The sequence below is a fragment of the Papilio polytes genome, unplaced genomic scaffold, assembly GCF_000836215.1.
Source record: "Papilio polytes unplaced genomic scaffold, Ppol_1.0 DF823692.1, whole genome shotgun sequence".
NCBI lineage: Eukaryota > Metazoa > Arthropoda > Insecta > Lepidoptera > Papilionidae > Papilio > Papilio polytes.
The window spans coordinates 426,269-447,839 of record NW_013525512.1 but is presented as its reverse complement, the minus strand read 5'-3'; the positions used below and the strand labels follow the sequence as shown (position 1 = coordinate 447,839).

General features: G+C 34.8%; 3 protein-coding genes across 8 annotated transcripts in view; 1 reads left to right on the top strand and 2 right to left on the bottom strand.

Moving 5' to 3' along the window:
• Positions 1-791: 791 nt before the first annotated feature.
• LOC106104012 (PWWP domain-containing protein 2A-like) lies at positions 792-3,592 on the bottom strand. The gene is made up of 3 exons (XM_013283949.1): positions 3,353-3,592; positions 1,981-3,265; positions 792-1,685 (listed from the first exon to the last, which is right to left on the bottom strand). Exons 1-3 carry the CDS (start codon positions 3,502-3,504, stop codon positions 1,527-1,529), a joined length of 1,596 nt encoding a protein of 531 aa, XP_013139403.1. The 5' UTR covers positions 3,505-3,592; the 3' UTR covers positions 792-1,526.
• A 147-nt stretch (positions 3,593-3,739) lies between these two features.
• On the top strand, positions 3,740-13,730 carry LOC106104013 (sideroflexin-2). Of its 3 annotated transcripts, none has more exons than XM_013283952.1 (9): positions 3,740-3,821; positions 7,758-7,918; positions 8,308-8,478; positions 8,921-9,122; positions 9,534-9,612; positions 9,690-9,777; positions 10,090-10,215; positions 11,033-11,080; positions 11,972-13,730. In XM_013283952.1, the coding sequence occupies exons 2-9, from the start codon at positions 7,761-7,763 to the stop codon at positions 12,081-12,083; spliced, it is 984 nt and encodes a 327-aa protein (XP_013139406.1). In that variant the 5' UTR covers positions 3,740-3,821; positions 7,758-7,760; the 3' UTR covers positions 12,084-13,730. The 3 variants fall into 3 exon arrangements, with proteins under 3 accessions (XP_013139406.1, XP_013139404.1, XP_013139405.1); XM_013283950.1 differs by lacking the exon at positions 3,740-3,821 and adding an exon at positions 3,871-4,079; XM_013283951.1 differs by lacking the exon at positions 3,740-3,821 and adding an exon at positions 6,972-7,144.
• Positions 13,731-13,850: 120 nt separating this feature from the next.
• The window catches only part of LOC106103994 (uncharacterized protein DDB_G0284459), a 64,912-nt gene continuing 57,191 nt past the window's right edge, over positions 13,851-21,571 (bottom strand). For all 4 annotated transcript variants that reach the window (XM_013283920.1, XM_013283921.1, XM_013283923.1 and 1 more), the window contains exons 2-6: positions 18,242-20,696; positions 17,353-17,990; positions 16,232-16,544; positions 15,025-15,367; positions 13,851-14,756 (exon numbers count right to left, since the gene is read on the bottom strand). In XM_013283920.1, coding sequence (XP_013139374.1) covers positions 14,345-14,756; positions 15,025-15,367; positions 16,232-16,544; positions 17,353-17,990; positions 18,242-20,696 — 4,161 coding nt within the window. In that variant the 3' untranslated portion in view covers positions 13,851-14,344. The remainder of the gene's footprint in view (positions 14,757-15,024; positions 15,368-16,231; positions 16,545-17,352; positions 17,991-18,241; positions 20,697-21,571) is intronic.

The window sequence follows — 21,571 nt, the reverse complement described above, 5'->3', positions numbered from 1 at the left end:
TTTATCACCCGTAAAATTTTCTTCGTATTGTAACCTTACTTATAAACATACTGTATTAGAGTAGGTGTAGTTAAGCACACATAATCTATGCAAATTTTAAACCATATTTTTTCTAATGCAAATAAAAATTATTAAAGAGCATATTTACCATACTTTTATTTAATCTGGCAACAATTATATTAATTTAACTTCACCAAAATAATGTTAAAAAAATAACGTAATCAGAATATAGTTTAATTTATCTTAGAAAATAAATAACAATTTTACTGAAAAGTATTTCTGAATTTTTGAAAGGAAAACCTATTTACATTTTATAAAACTATATAAATCTGTAATAAGAGATTTAATAGACATATTTTTTGGATTTACGAGTTATATTTTGTATGTATACATTTCTCATCTTTAAACTAAATTCAGATTCATAAAGAAATAAGATGTATTTTACACAAAAAAGTATATAAACTATTTGCTAATTTAAAGGAATGGCAACAAAACTAAACTATCCAATCATCTATGAATTATCAAACTATATAAACAATTTTAAATATACAAAGAGACAAAATAAAAAAAAATATTTAAACATAACAAAACCATTGTGATACATAGATAATAGTTGAAAAATAAGTAAACATTTTTGAACATATGCACAATAAACAAATTAACAAATAAAGAGTTAAAAACACCATTATCTTGGTAACATTGGTTTCTTATAAGTACTAAAGTTTTTTTTTGTTTGAAAAATGCAATTACTCTTTAAAATGCAAAATTACATTATTATTATTATTATTATTATTTTTCTGCAAATATTAAATTGCAAGGTTTTCAAAATCAATGAAACACACCTTGAATATTCAAAGAAATTGTAAAAAAGATTTTGCAAAAAATGAAGCATAATTTCTTTTATAAGATTAGGGATTTCCCACTTTTTGTTGCCTACTGTTATAATACCTAGAAGGATCTGCAGGAAAGACAATATTTCTCTTTCCTATCCATACTCTTCTGTCACTTTCCCTTCTCGTCCTAATTTTACTAAGTGATGTAACTAGAATTTCATATCAAACTGTTTGCAGAAAACCTTATTTACACTTGTGTGGTCAAAGAAATCCAATCCATCCATAGACTAAGACATTGCAAACTTGATAATTGGAGCATAGATTAGCACTAATTAGTAGACAAATCATGTCTGTAATGGTTCAATAGTTCAGGACATTAGTGAACCATTGAGCTGTAGCTCAGCAAATAAATTAGCATGGCTTATGGCTCAATACACCTATAAGTATGAAAGCTACTAGACGACTATCAGATCACAGCTTTAAATTGATCTGCATGTTGAATCACTGATCAGCGACACATATGAGCTGTGAGCTGATCTACAGATCACCAATTTAAGTCAAGTTGCCCATGCCTATAAGACCACACAGTTAACTAAATTATACTAGTACCTACCTGAACAATGAACTTGTGCAATACTTACAGAATTATCACATCAATTTTAAATTCGGATACAAATATTAATATAATCACAATTATGAGAACACATCAATAGGTCGCGGGGAGACGGTGGCCAGGTTCACATGAGTGGGGCTGGCCAGCGGATCCATGTGAGATTCTATTCTCCTTGCTTCTATGGTTGCTTCTTTTACTGCCTCTTTGTATGCACCTTTTTTCTTTTTATTAAATCTTATCTGAAAATAAAATAATTTCTTATTAAATATATGTGGATAGAAAAGGTATGTCTTGCTATAAATTGAATGAACGTCTATGGTTTCTCGAAATATTCGAGTTAATTATTAATTCATAATCTTTATTTACTAGCTCTTTATTTATTTAACTCACAAGTTATATATGGAATTGTCAATTTAATGAAATCCTAACAAGTTATTGTTTGAACAGGAAAATGGTTAAGAATATTTAAATATTTTAAACATGCTACTTTGTGACAGTAAAATTATTTAACAATAAAAGTATAGAAATATGCACCTTATAATCTTCTAAAAATGGACATAAGCTGTCACATGGCATCACAGATGATGTGTTTGATGCAAACCAAGAAACATGAGCTTTAGAAGTTGGTGTGACGCTTAGCACCCGGCCCGGCCACCATGGAAACCCAACAACCTTCCCCCAAACTATATCACCTGGGGACACCCTTATTAACTTCCCTCCAATACCTTCTACAGAGTTTGCTGGGAAATCTGGCACCGTTTCATTCTCCAAATCCTCAGAATCAGTCTCTTGCTCAGTTCGTTTCTCATAGGAATTGCTGCTTAATCTCCGCAGACTAATGGACAGTTTCTGTTTTAGACAATGCTCTTTAATATTACTAAAATAATCAATACTGTCGTCACTTTTACTACTATTTTCATCTCGTTTCTTTGTTACTTTACGTTTTTTCTTGTGTTTATGTTTCTTTTCTAATGGATCAGTTATTGGGTTATCAGACATGTTATTGTGGGGTGACAATGCACCGATGTGTTTAGGTGAAGTTGTGTTCCTTTCTTCATCTTTATCTGATGTGTTTGTCTTCTTAGCCTGTCTTTTGGCTTTCTTTAAAGCTTTTTTGACAGCTTTCGAATCAGACTTTCCCATATCACAGGATACCCCTGAATCTTCATTGTAATCTCCGGTGAGTGGAGGAATTTTCACCACAGTACCCTCGCCCTCGCCGAAGCAAATTTTTAAAGTTCTCGCGTTAGAAAACAATGAGTTAAATGATGCGTCATTGTCCTTCGATTCACTTTCCTCACATACATTGTCGTGGTCAGAAACACTAACAAATGCCAGCTCGGGAGTTTCAGTCTCTTCCGATTTTTCACTTTTAACACTTTTTATTTTTTTCTCACTAATTTTGAAAGCACTTAGGTCACTTTCCTCAAGCCTCGTTAGTTTAGGAATCAGCATGCTGCTCATCAAATATTTTTTCTCGACCTTCTGTGGCGCGGAGCCACCTTGAGTAATGTCGTCATTGCTATACAGTTTCCGTTTTTTAGACACGTCCACATTTTCATTATTTTCGTTACATATCCCTTGGCAGTTTGAACACAATACCTTTCTAGGCCTTAATCTCACTGTCATCTTTTGTCTAGGCTGAGGCTTACCCTTGGTGCCGAGTTTTTTTGACTTTTGTCCATCCTCGTCTGCGTATTGAGGCTCTTGGTAAGTAAACCTTTGACTAACGGAATGCAATTTATCATCCTTTTTATCGGCGGATTCAGTCTCTTTATTAAAAGCTGGATGTAGGCTATACACGCCAAAAGGCAAATTACTGTAAAAGAATGAGTAAATCAAAGGAAACTATTAGAAATTCTTCAAAAATCGATTAATATTTTAGAAGCAATATTCCAATACCAACCCTTTACTGGAGTCCAAAAGCACACCCTGAAATTTTTTATCTTCAGTACAATACGACACAACTAGTAAATCGGCCAGTGCTTCCTCAACATTTACTAAAATCTGGGAATTCTTTTGAATCATCATATCGGCTGTTGTAACGACAGCCGCCATATTCTTTTCCCTGTCCTTGGCTCTTTGGCCATAGAGTCTTTATTTGAAAAATTAAAACAATAGACAGATCAATAGAAAATTAGAGCCACTGAAAATCGAGCATTTCAGTTCTGTAACACATATCTTATGAAGCCTGAAAGAAATGCAAACTAGAGGATCATTGCTTTTATAACTGTCTATTACATTTCTGTTCTGATACACATAACTTTAAAATGTTGAACTTTCTGCGTAAAGGGGTTAAGTTTTATCATCCACTTCCCTGAATATGAAAAATTCAGGCTCTCATAATATTTAACAAGAATTGGAAGTTTTCTCAAGTTAGTATTTATGATGTCAGTGTAAACGCTGCTTTAAAATTGACGTAACTGCTTTGCATAACTTATAGCTGAAAGCTGAAACAGTTTCCTATTGAAAATAACTGTTATTAGCGGAATCAAAGATAACTTCTTATCATATGGCTTTGACAGTTTCTATCTGACAGTTAAGTTCGTGGTGTGCAGTCGTTTTTGATTTTGCGATTTCGCAAATTTGCAGTTTTTAAGTTAAAAGTACTTAAAACGACTTAATAAAACACAGTAAGTACATAGTTTTATGTTATTAAACGTTATTTATATATTTTACTTGGATTCAGTCACTTACATAATCTGTATTACCATAAAATAAGATATAGGTTTCTTTTACAGTAACTACATTTCGTTCTATTGAATTCAAGGTATTAGATTGTAACATAATATATCAGCAATAGCTCAGGATAAAACCTTTTTCATATAGAAGTTGTAATAATTGATTACAATTTTGTCTTAAACCTTAAAAAGTTGAATTATGTAATTTAAAACCAAAATTTAGTTCTGTATAATATACGTAGAACAGTAACTTCAGATTTGACACACTGTAAATATGTTATGAATATAATCACCATTATTTAACTGTGAAACTTGAAGAATGACCTTGTGCTCAATAGATGGTATTCTAGGATAGTTGTCATGCTTGTTACAAATGTTTTTGTACACATTATTTTAAATATAAACCAAAGCATACAATTTTAGGAAGAAACATTGAAGTCAACTATTACAATGTTCTAATTTTTCATAAGAAATGCTTTTAATTTTAGTTTTATAAATATACTAGCTTTTGCCTGCTACTCCGTCCATGTGGAATTAAAAAAAAAAAAACAAAAGTTAGTACCCTATGTGTTCTTCAAGAGTATCCTTTAAACCTATACCAAATTTCATAGAAATCTGTTCACTTGTTTAGGCTACAAACTCTATCAAAAATCCATCCATCTAAACTTTCACATTTATAATATTAGCAAGAAGTATGATATCTACAGACTATATCTACAGTATTCAGGTATTGTAACCTTCCTTATGTACAATAAAGTAACTAAAGATAATGCAATGTAATATGATAATCTTCAATGACACTTTGTGTTTGTTTAAACAATTTATTTAATTTAAATTAAGTTGAACCAAAAATATAGTAAATCAATGTTAAACTGGTTGTTTCCAATTGTAATAAATCTACTGTTACATTTGCTAAAAGTCTTAAAGACTGCAGATAATAAGATAACAAAAAAAAAATGTTTGCTACATTACACTAAATATTTAAGCCCATAAAAAGCATTAAAATGAGAAAAATGCTTGTTTTCCTCTAATAACATTCTCACATCATACTTCATACTAATGTTATAAATGTGAAAGTTTAGATGGATGGATGTTTGTTAGAGTTTGTAGCCTTAATGGCTGAACGGATGTCAATGAAATTTGGCATGGATGTAAAAGATAGTCTGGAAGAACACATAGGCTACTTGGTTTTGTTTTTTTTTAATACCACGCGGACGGAGTCGCGCGCGATACCTAGTTATATCATAATTAAGACATTCATCATCTGCAGCTATATGTCCCTATCGAGGGGCTCGGAACCTACCCTAATAAGGGGTGACTAAACCATAGTCAATTCTATAGCTTCATAATAATTTCACACAATAATCAAATGGCAAGAAAGCACTACCTAGCTACATGTTTTGCCTTTACTGGCATATCTTGGCATTATAGCATTGCCAGGGTTTCAGGAAGTGGCTGCTCCATTAAAAAATGTAAAATATATATAAAAGTGATTTTTAAAAGACTACATTATGCTAGCCTAGTCTAGATCATCGACTGCTTGCTTGAGTCAATCAATTTCAATGACATGAAATAAAAATTCCAACCACGTCAATAAAAATTATATTTCTTAATGTTTTAAAAGTATTTTCTACGTAAAAGATGGATTCGTTTCCATCGTACCAATTTTACCGCAATGCGGTTTTACGTAAGGGTTATTCCAAAAGAAACAATATCAATTTTAACAATTACATTCGATAAAGAAACAACATTGTATTCGCATTTCATAGATTCAGATTTTTTCGTATTAATTAAAAAACTAGTCTGTCACAAATATTTTGGCGCGAAAATAGTTGTGTCAAAGTCTCATTTGTTTTTGTTCTTGATTTTTTTTTAATTAACAATCGCATGCTAGTCAAGTTCGTATTCGTACCAATGTTCATAGCAAACATTTTCGTATTATTTGAAAAAAATAGTCTGTCACAAATTTTTGGCGCGAAAAAACTTTGTGTCAAAGTCTCATTTGTTCTAGATTTTTTTTTTAATTAACAATCGCATGCCAGTCACGTTCGTATTGGTAACGATTCATAGCAAATAAAATCGCTATTTATATTTTAATGCTTTACAAATAGGACAGGTAAAGTTACCGTAAATACGTGTGAAGACTGACGAAGTTTTATTGTAACTACAAGGATGTTTTCTTGTAAGCGTTATTTCATTCATAACACAAATAACACTTATAAGAAATCAATATAAAATATAGAAAATATAATGTAAAAACATCGAATTTCGGAATCAAAATTTATTACATTAATAAATAAAAAAATTATAAAATGCATTAAGTTGTATAAAAAATATCTTAAAAAATGCAATTTGTCGTCGAATTGATGCCAAAAAATTCTTCAATTTAAATTCACTTTTCCTTGTATTGTACAAAAATACACGTGTATCATTAATTCCGCATACCAAGTAACAAAATTACGCAGTTCACACACGTTAGCACGAGTTAGAGACAACAGATACTAAGGAACTCTGCTAAAACCTAACATGTGTTGCCTGCATAAGGCAAAGAATATGGAATCATGAAATATGTCTGGTTTCGTTTAAAATTTCTAAAACGATATAAAAAAATTCATCATCAAGCTTTTATCAGAAAATAACATTGTTTGTCCTCAATGCAATCAAATTAATTTTAAATGAAGAGTTTATATGTGGTCGTATTTGTATTATTTTAATGAAAGAAAGTATAAGATTAATTTGTTTTATTGATAAATAAAAATATTTGTTTAATTTATTACCTTTACAGTTTTGTCTTCCTTTCACTTTGTTTATAAAACTGAATACGTGTTTTATAAACTTAGTCAACAAATATGCACTGTTTCTTTTTCCGGGCGACAGAGGTCGCTATAACATCCTATTGGATCATTGTAATCAAGTGTTGTTTATAAATTACCGATTGATTTTGAACTTAGTGCTTAAAGGTATTAGGTTCAAAATTCTCAACAAAATGTGTACATCTTTACTTATACTATAAAGAGGTAAGATTGTATTTTTGAATTTATTGCAATAATTAAAAAAATACTGGGCCGATATCAAAATATTACACCATTAAGAAGCTACGTTATCAGTGAGAGGCTATTTTTCCACGCGCACGGAGTCGCGAGCAGTAGATAGTCTTCTATACAACTCAATTAGCCGTTATGCACCGTATTCTTGTTATTAATTATTCAAGCTATGATATCTAAACAACGTTGCTTATGTCAACACGATAGCATCATGCGTTTCATTAACATTGAATCTTATCTTTGCAAGAGTAAATAAAGACATTCTATTCTAGAAATGAAATGTTTACAAAGAATATTTGTTGTAAAATAAACACATATTTTACAAACACACCCACATGGCATTATATTCATTTACGCGCAAATTATTTTTTATGATAATCAAAATTCTTTTGGAAGTATAATCGAGGACATCCGCAGTGTCCTACTTACCTCCGACATCTCTATATCGTTTTTTTTGCACTTTTGAAATAACCAATTTGGTGGCAATGATTTGCGTAAACGATGGGATAATACTACGATTATTCGTACACATTTAAAAGCGTCCTTTTGGTTATTCCAATAATTGTACCATAGATGTTGTCCACAGAAAATGACGACAGAGAAGAGAATAGATATCACGCAGCCTCTATGGGACCAGAGCACGTTCGTGGGCCGTTTTCGGCACTTCGCTTTCATCTCTAACCCCTTGCTCACTTTCGTGCCTGAGAAGCAATTGTACGAAGCCAGAGACCTCTATTTGAAGTATAAGTAAGTATAATTTTTAGTCATAACTAGCTGTTCCAGTTACCATAAAAACCTTGCTATGTTAGTGTTGGCAGCTTGTAGTTTATGGTCCTTTTCCCACGTGAAGGTTTTTTCCAATTTATTTATCCCTTAAGTTTAAAAGCGTGATAATTAAAGCCTAAAGCGTGTCGCAAGTGTGTTTTTTTTAAGAAACAAATATCCAAAAATGCTGTAATTGGTGACATCCTACGCCACAAAGTAGTGGGTGTTTACGCTTTATTATATTAGTATAGATATATAGATAGCTATTCCCTCCCCTACCCTAGTTTGATTCGTAAAGGATGAAAGTCTGATGAAAACGAGTTTTAATATACACTTGTAAAAAGTTTGTAGCCAGATTTATCTATCCACAGAGCAGGTGAGGAGCCAGAGGGCACGACGATGTCGCAGGTGGTGCGTGCCAAGCAGCTGTATGAGTCTGCCTTCCACCCGGATAGCGGAGAGCTGCAGAATGTGTTTGGCAGGATGTCCTTCCAGATGCCCGGCGGCTGCCTCGCCACCGGCGCCATGCTGCAGTGGTACAGGTTGTCAACTGACTACTTCGATTGAAGAGTAATTTTAGAATTATTTTACAGCAGAATAAGACTGTGTTTACATTGCACTGGTAGATTTCTCTATCTTTCTCTCTCTCTCTCTCTCTCTATTAGTTTCTGTTTTTTAATCCATTATATAAACAAGGCTTTTTAATAAATTTGTCAATACAGCGTGAGGGTTATAATAATGCTCTCTACATTAGTTTATTATGTCAATCTATTGAATTCAACCACAGATGTTCGCTCCGGAGTAACTCTAGGAAGAATTATATTAAAACTACCTTCCGCTCGCTATTCTATCTGCGTGGAATTAAAAAAAGTAAGTAGAGTATGTGTTCTTCCAAATCCTCTACATCTATGCCATATGTCGGCTTACTTTAAACATCCATGTAAACTTTCGCATTTGTAATGTTAAGATGTACTTGAATACCAGAACAGCGACCGCGGTGGTGTTCTGGCAGTGGGTGAACCAGTCGTTCAATGCGCTGGTGAACTACACGAACCGCAACGCGAACGCGCCGCTCAGCACCGCGCAGATGGGCGCCGCGTACGTCTCCGCTATGACCGCCGCCATGTCCACCGCGCTCACATTCAAATTCGTCATACAGAAACGTGCCACAAATCCTATTTTAGCGGTAATTATTTAACTGTCGGTATATATTTAGGTTTTTTTTGTATTGTAAGGTGGCAAACGAGCAAGCGGCCACTTTAATCCACCGAAACGGCGAAGCGACCGCTAGCCCAGACATCCGCAATTGCAGATGCGTTTACTATCTCCTCCACTGTCAAATCCAATTTTCCTTCCCATCCTTTCTTCTAAAGAAAGGGGTGGAAAGGGAAAGAGACTAAAATGAGGGCCTCCGACACCACACTTAGACTGTACGCGGAATTGCTTCCACTTCACGCCTGTTTTCTGTATGGTTGTGGTATTGCTGGGGGCGAGAAGGCCCATTCTTTCGTAGATGTTAAAGCTTGCTACCACTGTTGAATTATAGTGAATAATATTTTTGTAGGTGTTTTATTTTCTTTTATGTGTCCGTTGTTAGAGGTTCGTGCCGTTCGTGGCGGTGGCGGCCGCCAACTGGGTCAACATCCCTCTTATGAGGCAGAATGAAATTTTATTAGGTACTCTACTTATTTTATCAAAGTCCTGTTGGATCAACTTAACACTGTTTTTACTCTATTTATATTGTTTATTTAAGGTCTTGACGTGACAGACGAGCAAGGCAAAGTGATCGGCAAGTCTCAAGTCGCACCAATCAAGGGAATATCGCAAGTTGTTACCTCCAGGTGCGTTTATTGTATTATTAGATACTACCTTCTGCCCGTGACTTCATACGTGCGAATGAAAAAAAAAACGTAACAAGTACTCTATGTTTTCTTTCAGTTTATTATCTATGTTTATGTCAAATTTCATCGAGATCTGTTTATTAGTATAGGAGATACCTAATAATGAAAATTCAATTTTTTTTTTTAAGAATTTTTTTTTACGGTATTTTTAAGTTTAATGTTTTAGTCATATTTTTATATAATGTTTATATCTGGATCGTTCAGTAAGTAGTAATTAGAAGATGTATGAGTGTGTATGTATGGGTGTGCTAGGATCGTGATGTGCGCGCCGGGCATGCTGCTGCTGCCGGTCATCATGGAGCGCATCGAGCCCCGGCCCTGGATGCAGAGGATCCGGCGCGGACACATCCTCGTGCAGACCGCCATCGTCGGCATGTTGTGAGTACACGCTGTTGTAACTCACTAGCTGTAGCTCGCGACTTCGCCCGCTTCAAATTAAAATCTGCCTATGTTAGTCACAGATAAATTACCTTTCTAACGGTGAAACAATTTTTAAAATCGGACCAGTAGTTTTTAAGTTATTTCAACACATACAAAAAGACAAATTTTTCCTCTATATATGAGTATAGACTAGCTGTTCCCGTGCGGCTTCATCCGCATGGGATTATAAACTTTATTTTATTGGTTACATTTGTCTAATTCTCAATTGCAAATGTCAAAATTCAAATGCACAAATGACAAGGAAGGCCTTTGACATTGGATGACAATTACCGTTACCATAAAAACCTTGCTTCCTTAATGTTGACAGCTTGTAGTTTATGGTCCTTTCCCACATGAAGTTTTCATCCAATTTATTTACCTCCTAAGCTTAATAGCGTGAAAATATAGCCTAAAGCGTGTCCTTAGTGTAGGGCTATTTATTTAACAAAGAATTATTCAAATATATGCTGTGATTTCTTACATCCTACGCCACGAAGTAGTATGTTTACAATCTTGCTTCTTTGCTGCTATTGACTTGTATTGCCTCTTGTATTGACTCGCATGTCTGTTCTTTTCCAATATGTCCATCCTCTATATTAAATAGCGTGAAAATATACAGCCTATATATAACCTGTCGTAAGTGTAAGGCATTTTATTTTAAAATAGATAATTAAAAAATATTCTACGATTGCTGACATTTTACATAATAAAGATTGTGTTTTTTTAATTGTATTAGATTATTCCTGTTTTTAACAATTTATAACGTATTTTCCAGTTTAACATTCATGGTGCCCACAGCGTGCGCGCTTTTTCCGCAGAGATGGTAAGTACAGTTAGGGAATTACACGGTTACATACTAAACTTACCTCGTCCTTTACAATTAGACAAACTATACAAATAACCAATTACATGGCGAGTTACACAATTATTCAATAAATATTTAAAACTAGCTTTCGCCCGCGACTTTGTCCGCGTGGGATTAAAAGAACAAAAGTGGCTAGACTATAAGTTCTTCCAGATATTCTTCCCTCTACATTTGTGCCAAATGTTATCAACATCCATTTACCTGTTAAAGCTACAAACTCTAACATCCATCCATCTAAACTTTCACATTTGTAATATTAGTAAGATTTAGGACCTGTTGCACCAAATTGTAAATTGCCTAATAACAATCGAACATGTAAAATATGTAATGGAAATATCAGATTTTGTTCCCTTATCTGATAGTAACGTAATTTTTAAGCTATCTAAGCCTCTATCAGCCAGTTGTGGGACAGGCCCTTAGTGTTATTGCTTATTGTTGCATCTCAACATGTATTGAAATTACTATTTTGTAGTTGGTACACCACCAAATTCCCCGATTGTACATATTTATATAAACCTTTTAAAAGTAAAAGAAAAATATAATAAAGTATTCTACTTCTATTGCCTGTATATCTGTATACATAACTTTATTTTCAAAAAGAATGAAAGAGATAGCAATGTTTTTTATTTGTTTAGACATTGTTTTTTGTTGGTACATCGCCAAATTACCCGATTGTACAAAAAAATTATAAAAACATTTTTAAAGTGAAACAAAAATTCAATGATTTCTGTTGCCTATTCTTAAAGAATGAAAGAGATAGCAATCTTTTTCGTTTGTTTTGGCATTTGTTTACAAAAAACTGTTACTATTTTGCGTTTTTTTTATTATTTTCTTGTATATTTTTTACAGCAAACTCTCAATAGATACTATCAAACGTTTTGAGAAGGAGAATTATGAAGAGATAGTGAAGAACACGGGCGGTAACCCGCCACAGTATGTTTATTTCAATAAGGGATTGTAGATAAATAAGTTTAATTCACGTTGTATAGAAATGCAATAATTTAGCAAGAATAGTACGAATTATTTGTGTTGTACACTCGCGTACACAAGTGTCAGAATTTTTTTACAGTTGAAAAATTAAAAAGTATAAAATAGATTCCAGTTAAAAGGTATTGTAAAAATAAACGGTTATTACTGAAATTGATTGATCCTTTTGATGTTATAAACAGTTGTTCCTTTCACAATATATTATGCGACAGATATAAAAGCAATATAAATATGTACTCTCTTGTATGAACAGAATACTTGTTAGTACAGAATACAAGAAAATTTTAAATCATCAGATTTCGATTTTCATTCCAATAAAAATAAAACACTTTTAATGAGTTTTTAAAGAAATGACAATATATTTCAGTTTGAATGATTTAGCGATGAAAATCCATGTTTCTTTTTGACGTTTATACTCGTAGTAATCAAATCTATTCCAAAACAAATAATCGTTTTATTTTTACAAAAATAGATAAAAAGACACTTACTGCCATTATAAAAAGCAATAATGAAGTTGTGAATGACTGTACTTATATTAAATAAATGTTGCCACTAGATGTATTTGTTGCCAATGTTATAAAATATTCACTAGATTAAAACGATTTCTATTGCGGATTTGATGCAAAAATAAGTTGATTTTTTATATATGGATGGCAATATTTTTTAGCAATTACTAAGGGGAAATTAATATTGTGCTTTTTTGTCTTTTTTGTCAACTGTTGTATTTCTATAGTATTGTTGATGTTTCCAAACCGCTTCAAGTATTATTAAATGTTTGTTATTTATTGCAATAAGATCTCTGTTTTTGTAGGAGACAGTTTATAAAATTAACATTTTTTTTTATGATGTATTAGATTTTTTTAGTTAAAAATGGTTCCTAACTCATTCTGACTTGTGTTTTCATAATTGCGAATGTTTTGTGAATTTGTAATAGAGAAAAAATTGTAAAAAAAAACCTCTGATTAGAAAAAAATCTCTCATTTTTTATTTTGTTGTATTCAAATAATTTGGTAAAAAAATGTCTTGTTGTTAGGTGACATTGTCAATTATTGTTAAATATTTTGTGCTTCAGAGTCTAGTTCTTTCTATTGTATATTTTTTTGTAATTGGGAAATGTTTTATAGGATATTTTTGTTGTCGTATAGATTTTTTAAAATTGTTCAGTTTTTTTTGTCTTAACAATTTGCAATTACGTACGAATTTATCCTGTATACATTCCGTTATGATATAAATTAATCTAATTTTTTTATTGTTTATTTTTTATGTGCTTTTTGCTGATTTTTTTAGATTCAATTATTAATCACTTATTCCTCATATAAAGGATCTGAAATATTTCGAACAAATAAAACAAAAATGTTTATTTTAATGTAAGACAAGATTCCTATTTTTTTTTTTTTGCTTTTTTGTAATATTTATGCTGTAACTAAGTAAACCGGTAACTTATCAACTTTAAAAGACAGCGCATTTTATAATTTGTAATCTAGTCTTTATTTTTTGAGATCGCTCAAATTTTGTTTATCTTGAATCTGTGTTTATATGTTTTTTTGCTTTTTTTGCGTGTTTTTAGTAATAAGATAATAGTATTATTTAGTATTGGTTTGTGATGGTGAGTGACAATAAAATCGTTACAAGAAATTTTTTTTTTTTTTATTGCAATTGTACACAGAACACCTTTTGTAAGGACTTCGAAAGGATTTTTTGGTATTTTTTTTTGAAATAGTTTAAATAAAACTACAGTAAATATAATAAACTTTTATATTCGATGAATACTTATTTATATAAATGAAGATTAAACATTTTGCACTGAAGTCCAATCGAGAACTAAAATAATATTTATAATATAATAAATTACAATTTAAATTTACAATAAGCTTGTGTATAATACAAGGTAAGGCACCGGAATATATGAGTATTAAGTTATTACGAACAAAGTATTTTTGTTACAATGTATTTATCAATTAAACCTTTCGATTTAATATTAATTCAGCGTTAAAATTCTTAATAGAAATAAAATTAAATGTCTTAAGGTGCCTAGAATATTGTAAAATCTAAACATGGATGCCTTATACGTATTTGTGCGTCTATCTACAATTTGCAATTCCACATGCGTCAAATAAAATTATGATATACAAAATAACAGACTTGAATGATTAAAGATTTTAGAATCCGGCTCGAGGGACCAAATAAAATTCATCACGGCATCCAATTAGTAACTTATATTACACAAATTATACACTAGTATACATTTGCCTTCTCTAGCAATACAGATGCGTCGCACATTGCTTTGGCCGTGGACCGGACCAAGAACATCAAATGCAATTGCTCAAAGACGTTCAATTGAACTCTTGTTCTCACTAAACCGTGTAAAACAGTCGCTCGCTCTAAATCCAACCATCTCTGTAGAGAAAGTTCCCTTTCTTCTACTGGAACACCTTGGACAACATCTAAAGGTCCCCATAACATGAATTCCAGGACAGATTTAGCCTGGTTTAAAGACACAGCTCGTTCTTCCTGTAACACTTCCTTCAGGACTGGTGTTAATTTCTCCCCAGGAAGTAGGATGTCGACAGCTCGTATCGCACATTTGCAGAGGGAACTGTGGTGTTCATCTTCGTTCGATTTACTGCTGTTTATCTCGTCACTCAAACTGAAATACAAATGAGAAAATTTTAATTTGCCAAAGGAAAACCGCTGCTGTCTAACTAGCATTTGCCAAGGACTTCTGCGTGGAATTAAAAAAATAAGTAGCACATGTGTTCTTCCAGACTGTTTTATAATTATGCCAAATTTCATCGAGACCATTTTGCTGTTCTAGAGATACCTTCTAATCTATCAAAGTACCAAGATTTGAGGTAAAAATAGAATATTGCAGAATTTTTGAGAAGCTTTATTTAGTTGTAATTGAGTATTCTTACCCCTGTAAGACGCAAAGTCGTCCATAAGAGTTAGTCTTCGGCGCCCACAAGGAGTTGAGTCTATCGTCAGGCGAAGGCAGATTCAAGGTACTGCTATGGGAGGTGAGGGGTTGGACCTCTTTGAGGGATATAAAGGAGGTGAGGGCTTCTGATATCTCCTCGACGCCGCGCGCCTGCAGACACTTGAGGCCGTTGATGAGCTGCAGCAGCATGAAGATAGCCTCGTGCGTCTGCTCGGTGGAGACTAGTTGGTGGTCTTTGCTGTGACCCTCGCCGCTGTGCAGCGACTCCCCGTATGACTGCAGCGTGTCTACCTGCGCGTGACCTAACACTACGATCGTTGCTGCAAAGACAAAACTTTAGGTAAGTGTTAACAGTTGGACAGTTAATTGAATGTCTAAGATGTTTTGTTAGTTTGTTTTGTGAAGTTTTAATTCTCTTTTATCATTATCAGCCAGCCCTTGTCCTTACGGAGATTCGGAACAGTATGTTGTACGTCTCTACCAGTCATATCTGGATTCGCTCTCTTCTTAATTTTTGTCAATGATAATATTCAATTATGTGTCATTTATGTTACATAATTCAAACAAGTAAATTAAGCATCACACAATCAATACTCTCTTCGGTCTTCCCCTACCTTAGTAGCCATCCACATTCAATCTTAATGTTTTCTTGTTTACATGATTATATCTGACCATATTTATAGTAACAAGGTCGTCTCAACAATATCTTTACACTACTAGTTATTACTAAAGTTATGACTAACTGTGGATAATGAATAGTTATTGTCTAGCTAGTCTACATGTTAACATAAAACAGTTCATTACATGATTGTTCTACATATAATAGTTTTTGTTTTAGCCTAATAATATCGTGATTTCCATACATCTGTACTTCAAATTATAAAGACATTAAGAGCGCGTGCACGTCTTTGACTAAACTCCCTCAACTGATGTGCGATTTTTTCGTAGCCAATTCAACTGTTTAGTTGTACAACTAAAAATAGAGTAGTGTGACCTCCATATAGGCTCAAAGGAATCAAAGTACTACTAAACAGTTCTGTGATAGTTTAGTCAATGGCGTGCTCTTAAAGTGAAGATATAAAATTAATACGGAGGTTATAGCCAAGTGTATAAAATTACTAATTAGTCAAACGGTATTGGTATTCACATCTGTTATCAACTACCCTTATCTATCCAAAACCAACCTTGCACCAGATCCTCTCCTTCTTCTCCGAACTGCTGCATCGGCACCAGATCACAGAACTCTGTTACAGCATTCAAGCTGAGGGTCGGTTGTAGCGATTGCTGGCACACCAATTGCGAAGCCAGCTGCTCCTTGTACAGCATTAATGTGACTTGTACTGGGCCCTGGTTGGAATTCCACACCGCGGAGTGGAACACGCGCTTGCCAGCTGTCAGACCTTTACTCTGTGACTGGATAGTGAAGTCGCTCCAGCGTAAATTCGTGCAAGCTTTTAGTCCTCGGAGAGACGATTGCATGGTTGCACTTTGTTGTACCTGAAACAATGCATCGATACATGCATAAAATATATGCAGAATACATTACAAAATGGTATTAACATTGATCAGTCCATGTCTAAAAGTTCAAAAATGTTTTGCAGGCGAAGAAGGCTAAGAACTCGATATATCAAAATATTTCGTATGAATATATATTTTTTTATACTATAAGATGGCAATCGAGCAAGCGGCCACCTCAATCCACCGAAATGGAAAGCGACCGCTGTCCATAAACATCCGCAATTGCAGATGCGTTGCCTATCCTTAATTGACGGAGGAGGAGACGCACATAAAGAGGACATTTCGCCTTCCTATGTGTCTCCACCGTCAAATCCACTTTTCCTTCCCATCCTTTCCTCTTAAGAAAGGGTGGAAAGGGAAAGGGACTAAATCCTCCGGAACCACAATCTTCAGACGAAACACAGAATTGCTTCCACTTCACGCCTGTTTTCTGTGTGGTCGTGGTATTGCACCGGGCCAGTCGGCCAATTCGTGCGAAGATGTTAAAGCGGGCTCTACCACTGTTTGAATAATATAAAATGGTATTTTATTTTGATATGATACATTTGGTTATAACATCAATTCCCTTTTATAATCAAATAGATTTTAGTTTGATTGATGTAAATTTGATTATTGAGGACATGCGGGCCCCACATCCTTTTATACTGAGTTGGGTTTGTTATTTATTATTTGTGGCAGATGAAGTCAAAAGTGCTGTAATTTAAAAAATTGTCTTTATCAAAAGAAAATCGTTTAGCAGTTATTATGATGGACCGTTTTTCTTACGTTGTTTATGATAAAATGTTACCTGTTCTAAAACCTGTGCTAATGCTTCATGGTTAGCAATAACAACAGCTCCGTAGTTATCTTCAAGATTCTTATGTACAATGCTCCTGCCTTTTCTGACTCGCAGTTTATTAGTCGTGGTTTTTGGCGTCATCTCATTCTGGTAATCATCGTTCGTGGATCCGTCCATATTGTCATTCGAACTATAGAAGCTGTAAGGTGAGTATATTTCTGATTCTGTCTCGCTGCCGCAGTAAGGGATAGACGATCTGTTGAAACTGTTGTTATATTTAGGATATTCGGTGTTACTGTCTTCGTTTTTGGTATCGGATCTGATGTCGATTTTTACTTCTCTCGGTTTGATCGCGGCGTCGCATTCTGGTGAACTCGAACGAGCATGGTGTACGTATTCGTAGTCACTGTCGCTATTTTTAGCCGAATCACAAGTCTCTTCATCGTATTTGCCAGAGTTGTAGACATCATCGTAGTTGTTAATAACTGTATCGTTCGTAGCTTGGACTAGCTCTTGAGGTTCGTCTGATTCGTCTTTGTCGTCGTCTAAAGGCGTCCTGCGCTTCAGGAGCTCGAGGTGAGATTCCCGTTCGCGCATACTCGCTGTCCGTTCGGGTTTTCTCGGTGCCAGAGCTGACCTTATCTCGCCTGGAATGTACAATGGTTTACTTTTAAAATCAAATCAAAATATTACAAATTATACGGTATCTTAGACAATTTATTACAATTTTATTATTATAGTAGAATATAACAATGTTAATGTTGTGTCTATGGCGCATTTTAATTATTTATTAATATTATACTTGCAAAGAGTACTTTTTAAACAACAATGCAAAGAAAAAATATTATAAAAGTATTACACAAACTACTAGCATGATTAAACAAACAAAACTTCTTACCTAAATTAGCATAGATGCTATCGGGCTTGTTTATAGCAGGCGTCCAGGTTTGTTGTTTCTGTTTCTTCTGCAAGGCAGCTGACTTGGGCGGGGGAGGACGCGCTGGCGTGGGCACAGGCGTAGCGCTCGCATCCTCGCTCGACAGCCTTGGCGGCGGCGGGGGCTTGTTCACGATCTTCGGCGGCTCCACATCAGTCGCGGAGCTAGACCCGCTGTAAATCGACACGTCGTCGTGACTCATGCGACGTAAGCTTTCCGAAATTTCGCAATTCGATTTCACAACTTCGACATTTGATCCGTTAATGTCCAGCGGATGGATGATGACGAGTCGTGGCTTCGGCTTCGGCGCCAGGTCGTATATTTCCTCAGTCTTGTGCGGCGACACTTTCGTAACAGTCGCTACACTTATTTCCTTCTTATCTAAATCTTTTGACGAACCAATACGTAACAGCTTTTTGATTGAAAACTTATACTTCCCTTTACGCTTTTCATCTAGAAGCAAATTGTCATGTGAGAGGGATATACTCCGTCTAGGAGCCGGTTCTGGTTGCAAGTCTTTCTTGTCTATGTCTTCGACTGTTCTTGTTTTTGGCGTCGACATTACGGCTCTTTCCCTTTTTTCCATTTCCCTAACGACCGGAGAATCTGATTTCATATATCCACTTGGATTTCTTTGGTACAAATTATTTGGAAATTCCTCTGTCGGAGATAACGGTGGTGTCGGTGCCTTGCGTTTGCTCAGGCTGTTCAGCGATACGTCGCTATCTTGTTTCGTTAACACGGGTTTAGCATAATATATGGATTCTGTTTTTTGTTCATGAATTTCTGAACCATTGTGCTTTTCTTCGTTTACATGTTTATTCACTTCGTCTTTTTTTGTGGAATGCATTTGCATAATTTGATGGGATGATGTCACAGACTTCTTAGTTGTTTGCTTAATAACTGGTTTGGTTGGGACTTTCGGTTTTTCTGGTACAGTTGGCTTAGATGGCATAATATCGGTAATCATTCCATGCAGGAAGGATGGTCGCGGGTCCATAGTAGGTATGGGACTGCTGGGCAGAGCCGGTGCTTCACTTGGTTCATCGGGATCCGCTCTTCCATCAGGCTCGCCAGCTAATTCTCTACTGGCTTCAGCAGAGAATACAGTATCAGGTTGCTTAGGTATAATCGGAGGCATATCGATAATCGGAGTCTGGAACGTACTGTAGCCACTACCAGCTTTTCCATCGGCTTTCCTTAGATGCCCAATAGGAGACATTTTCATTGTTTTCTCTGATTCATTAAACACCTTTATCTTAACGGTTTCCTCACACTTGTGTGTTTCAGAGAAGTGTCCGCTATCGTCGTTATCAGAATCGGTTCGTGCGCTAAAACTGTCATCGTCTGATGTCAGCGAATTGTTAGCGGTGGAATTCAAAGTACCTACAGCGGAATCTACGCTACTGCTTTCGATATTAATTTTACAAAACTTAAATTCTGATCTGCTTAGGTTCACTTTAGGTCTTTCTTGGGTTTTTATTAAGGGAGATTTTCTTACAATGCCATTTTTACGCGACTCAGTCATTTCTTTCTTCTCAACTTCGTCTTGCATACTTTCTTTTCTTTTTTCTTCGATAACAGTAGGTTTATTGTTGTCTTTATGGTTTAAGCTGAGCTCCGTGGTGCTCATTCTGTTTTGTTGCAATGTCTCTGATATTTCTTCCAACAAAGATTTCTCTGTACAAATGCCTTCAGTAGATCGAACGCTTTCTGAAGCAATTATTGTTTCCGATTCTTTAATGTAAGACGTCAGAATAATATTAGTTTTGTAATTGTTTGCCGCTTCTTCGGTTTGTGTTTCATTTATATGAATGACGGCGGGTTTGCGAGTATGCGTTTTAATATTGGGTCCCTTATTTTCTTGGCCGAAAGGTGTCACGGACACCATTAATGTTTTCTTCTTGCCATCAGAATCTGTTTGCATTTTGCCAAGCAACAACGATGTGTAAGACTTGGCAACTGAATCTCCCAGTAGATTCGCTTTAACTGTGTTGAAATCTGTATTGGTTTTTGTAATCTTGTACAATTCTCTTTCTTCTTCTGTATCTGGGAATACGTCTTCGTCGTCATTTTCTTCTGACATTTCGAATTCTTCTTCGTCCGACCAATCATCGCCTCCGAAACCTATAACACTGCACACTTCTTCTGGGAATCTAACATTACGCTTGTTCTTCTTCTTTGGAGTAATCTTTAGAATACTCGGTGGTGTTTTCTTGAAGAATGTACTTCTGTTTTGGAACGGGGTCGCGGTGTATTTGCTACCTTCCGTCGTCTTTTCCTGCTTGACGTGTTCTTCTCGAGATTTGAAGCAGTTCGAGCAGAAATCCTTCTTCCACGCATTTTGCACGAAGCTGTGACATACTGGTGACATTTTGCTCTTCGTGTAACGTCTGTTGATCACATAACCCGCATTCTGGAAACAGAGAAAACATAAATTTTATTTTTTACTTTTAAACGGTATTGGATATGAATATTTGAGCAATAGAAATTTACAGTTCGATTTACAGCTATAAATACATTCTTTCAACATACTCTGTGATACTTTATTGTTTGTTTTTAACTACATTCTCAATACTTGTAGGTTTTATAATCGTATGGTACGTGTATGCACTAGGCACTGCGAGATCGCGTGCAAGCGCGCTAATCTAATCTTATATAATTACACAGTAGCTATTTTACACGCTAGATCGAATTAGGATTTTATTTTATTCGGTATTTATGTAAATTAATTAATTATAATTATATAGAGTACCTTTATTTGCTTAGATTTTGTAAGCTTTATTCGAGAATATGGGCTATTGGGTATTGTATGTAATATTACTATTGGAGGACTTTCTCCGCTACCGTTAGTGTCTTAGAGCGGGCGCACACCTTTGACTGGACTATCGCACAACTATTGTGTGCATGTCGATTTTTAATTGTTTCGCTGCCAATTCAACTGTTTGCACAACTAAAAAAAGAATAGTGTTCACATCTCCACATAAGGTGACAGGAGTGGAAGCGCGACTAAACAGTTGTGCGATCGTTTAGTCAAAGGTGCGCGCCCGCTCTTACACACCGTTAGCATGTCATGCTTTCTCTTTAAACATTGCGATGTCAGTACTTTACATATGAATTGTCAATTCACGAGAAATATATGCGTGGCAAAGTGCCGATGGACCGTGAAATGTTTGTATGTTGCGTACAAATGATACTTATCTAGTCAGTACTAGTGTTAGTCGAGGTGGGACAGCCCAGGGCGCCGAACATGTATTGCAGGGGGCGACGTAGAAATCTCAAAGGGCGTCA

Bases quoted from the DNA above. Each gene is read 5' to 3' on its own strand.
- LOC106104012 (XM_013283949.1), bottom strand. From the start codon at position 3,504: ATGGCGGCTGTCGTTACAACAGCCGATATGATGATTCAAAAGAATTCC. The intron at 3,266-3,352 runs GTTGGTATTGGA...ATTCTTTTACAG, and splicing joins CTTTTGGACTCCAGTAAAGG to TAATTTGCCTTTTGGCGTGT. The intron at 1,686-1,980 runs GTGCATATTTCT...TTTTATTTTCAG, and splicing joins CATTTTTAGAAGATTATAAG to ATAAGATTTAATAAAAAGAA.
- LOC106104013 (XM_013283952.1), top strand. From the start codon at position 7,761: ATGACGACAGAGAAGAGAATAGATATCACGCAGCCTCTATGGGACCAG. The intron at 9,613-9,689 runs GTACTCTACTTA...TGTTTATTTAAG, and splicing joins GCAGAATGAAATTTTATTAG to GTCTTGACGTGACAGACGAG. The intron at 11,081-11,971 runs GTAAGTACAGTT...TATTTTTTACAG, and splicing joins GCGCTTTTTCCGCAGAGATG to CAAACTCTCAATAGATACTA.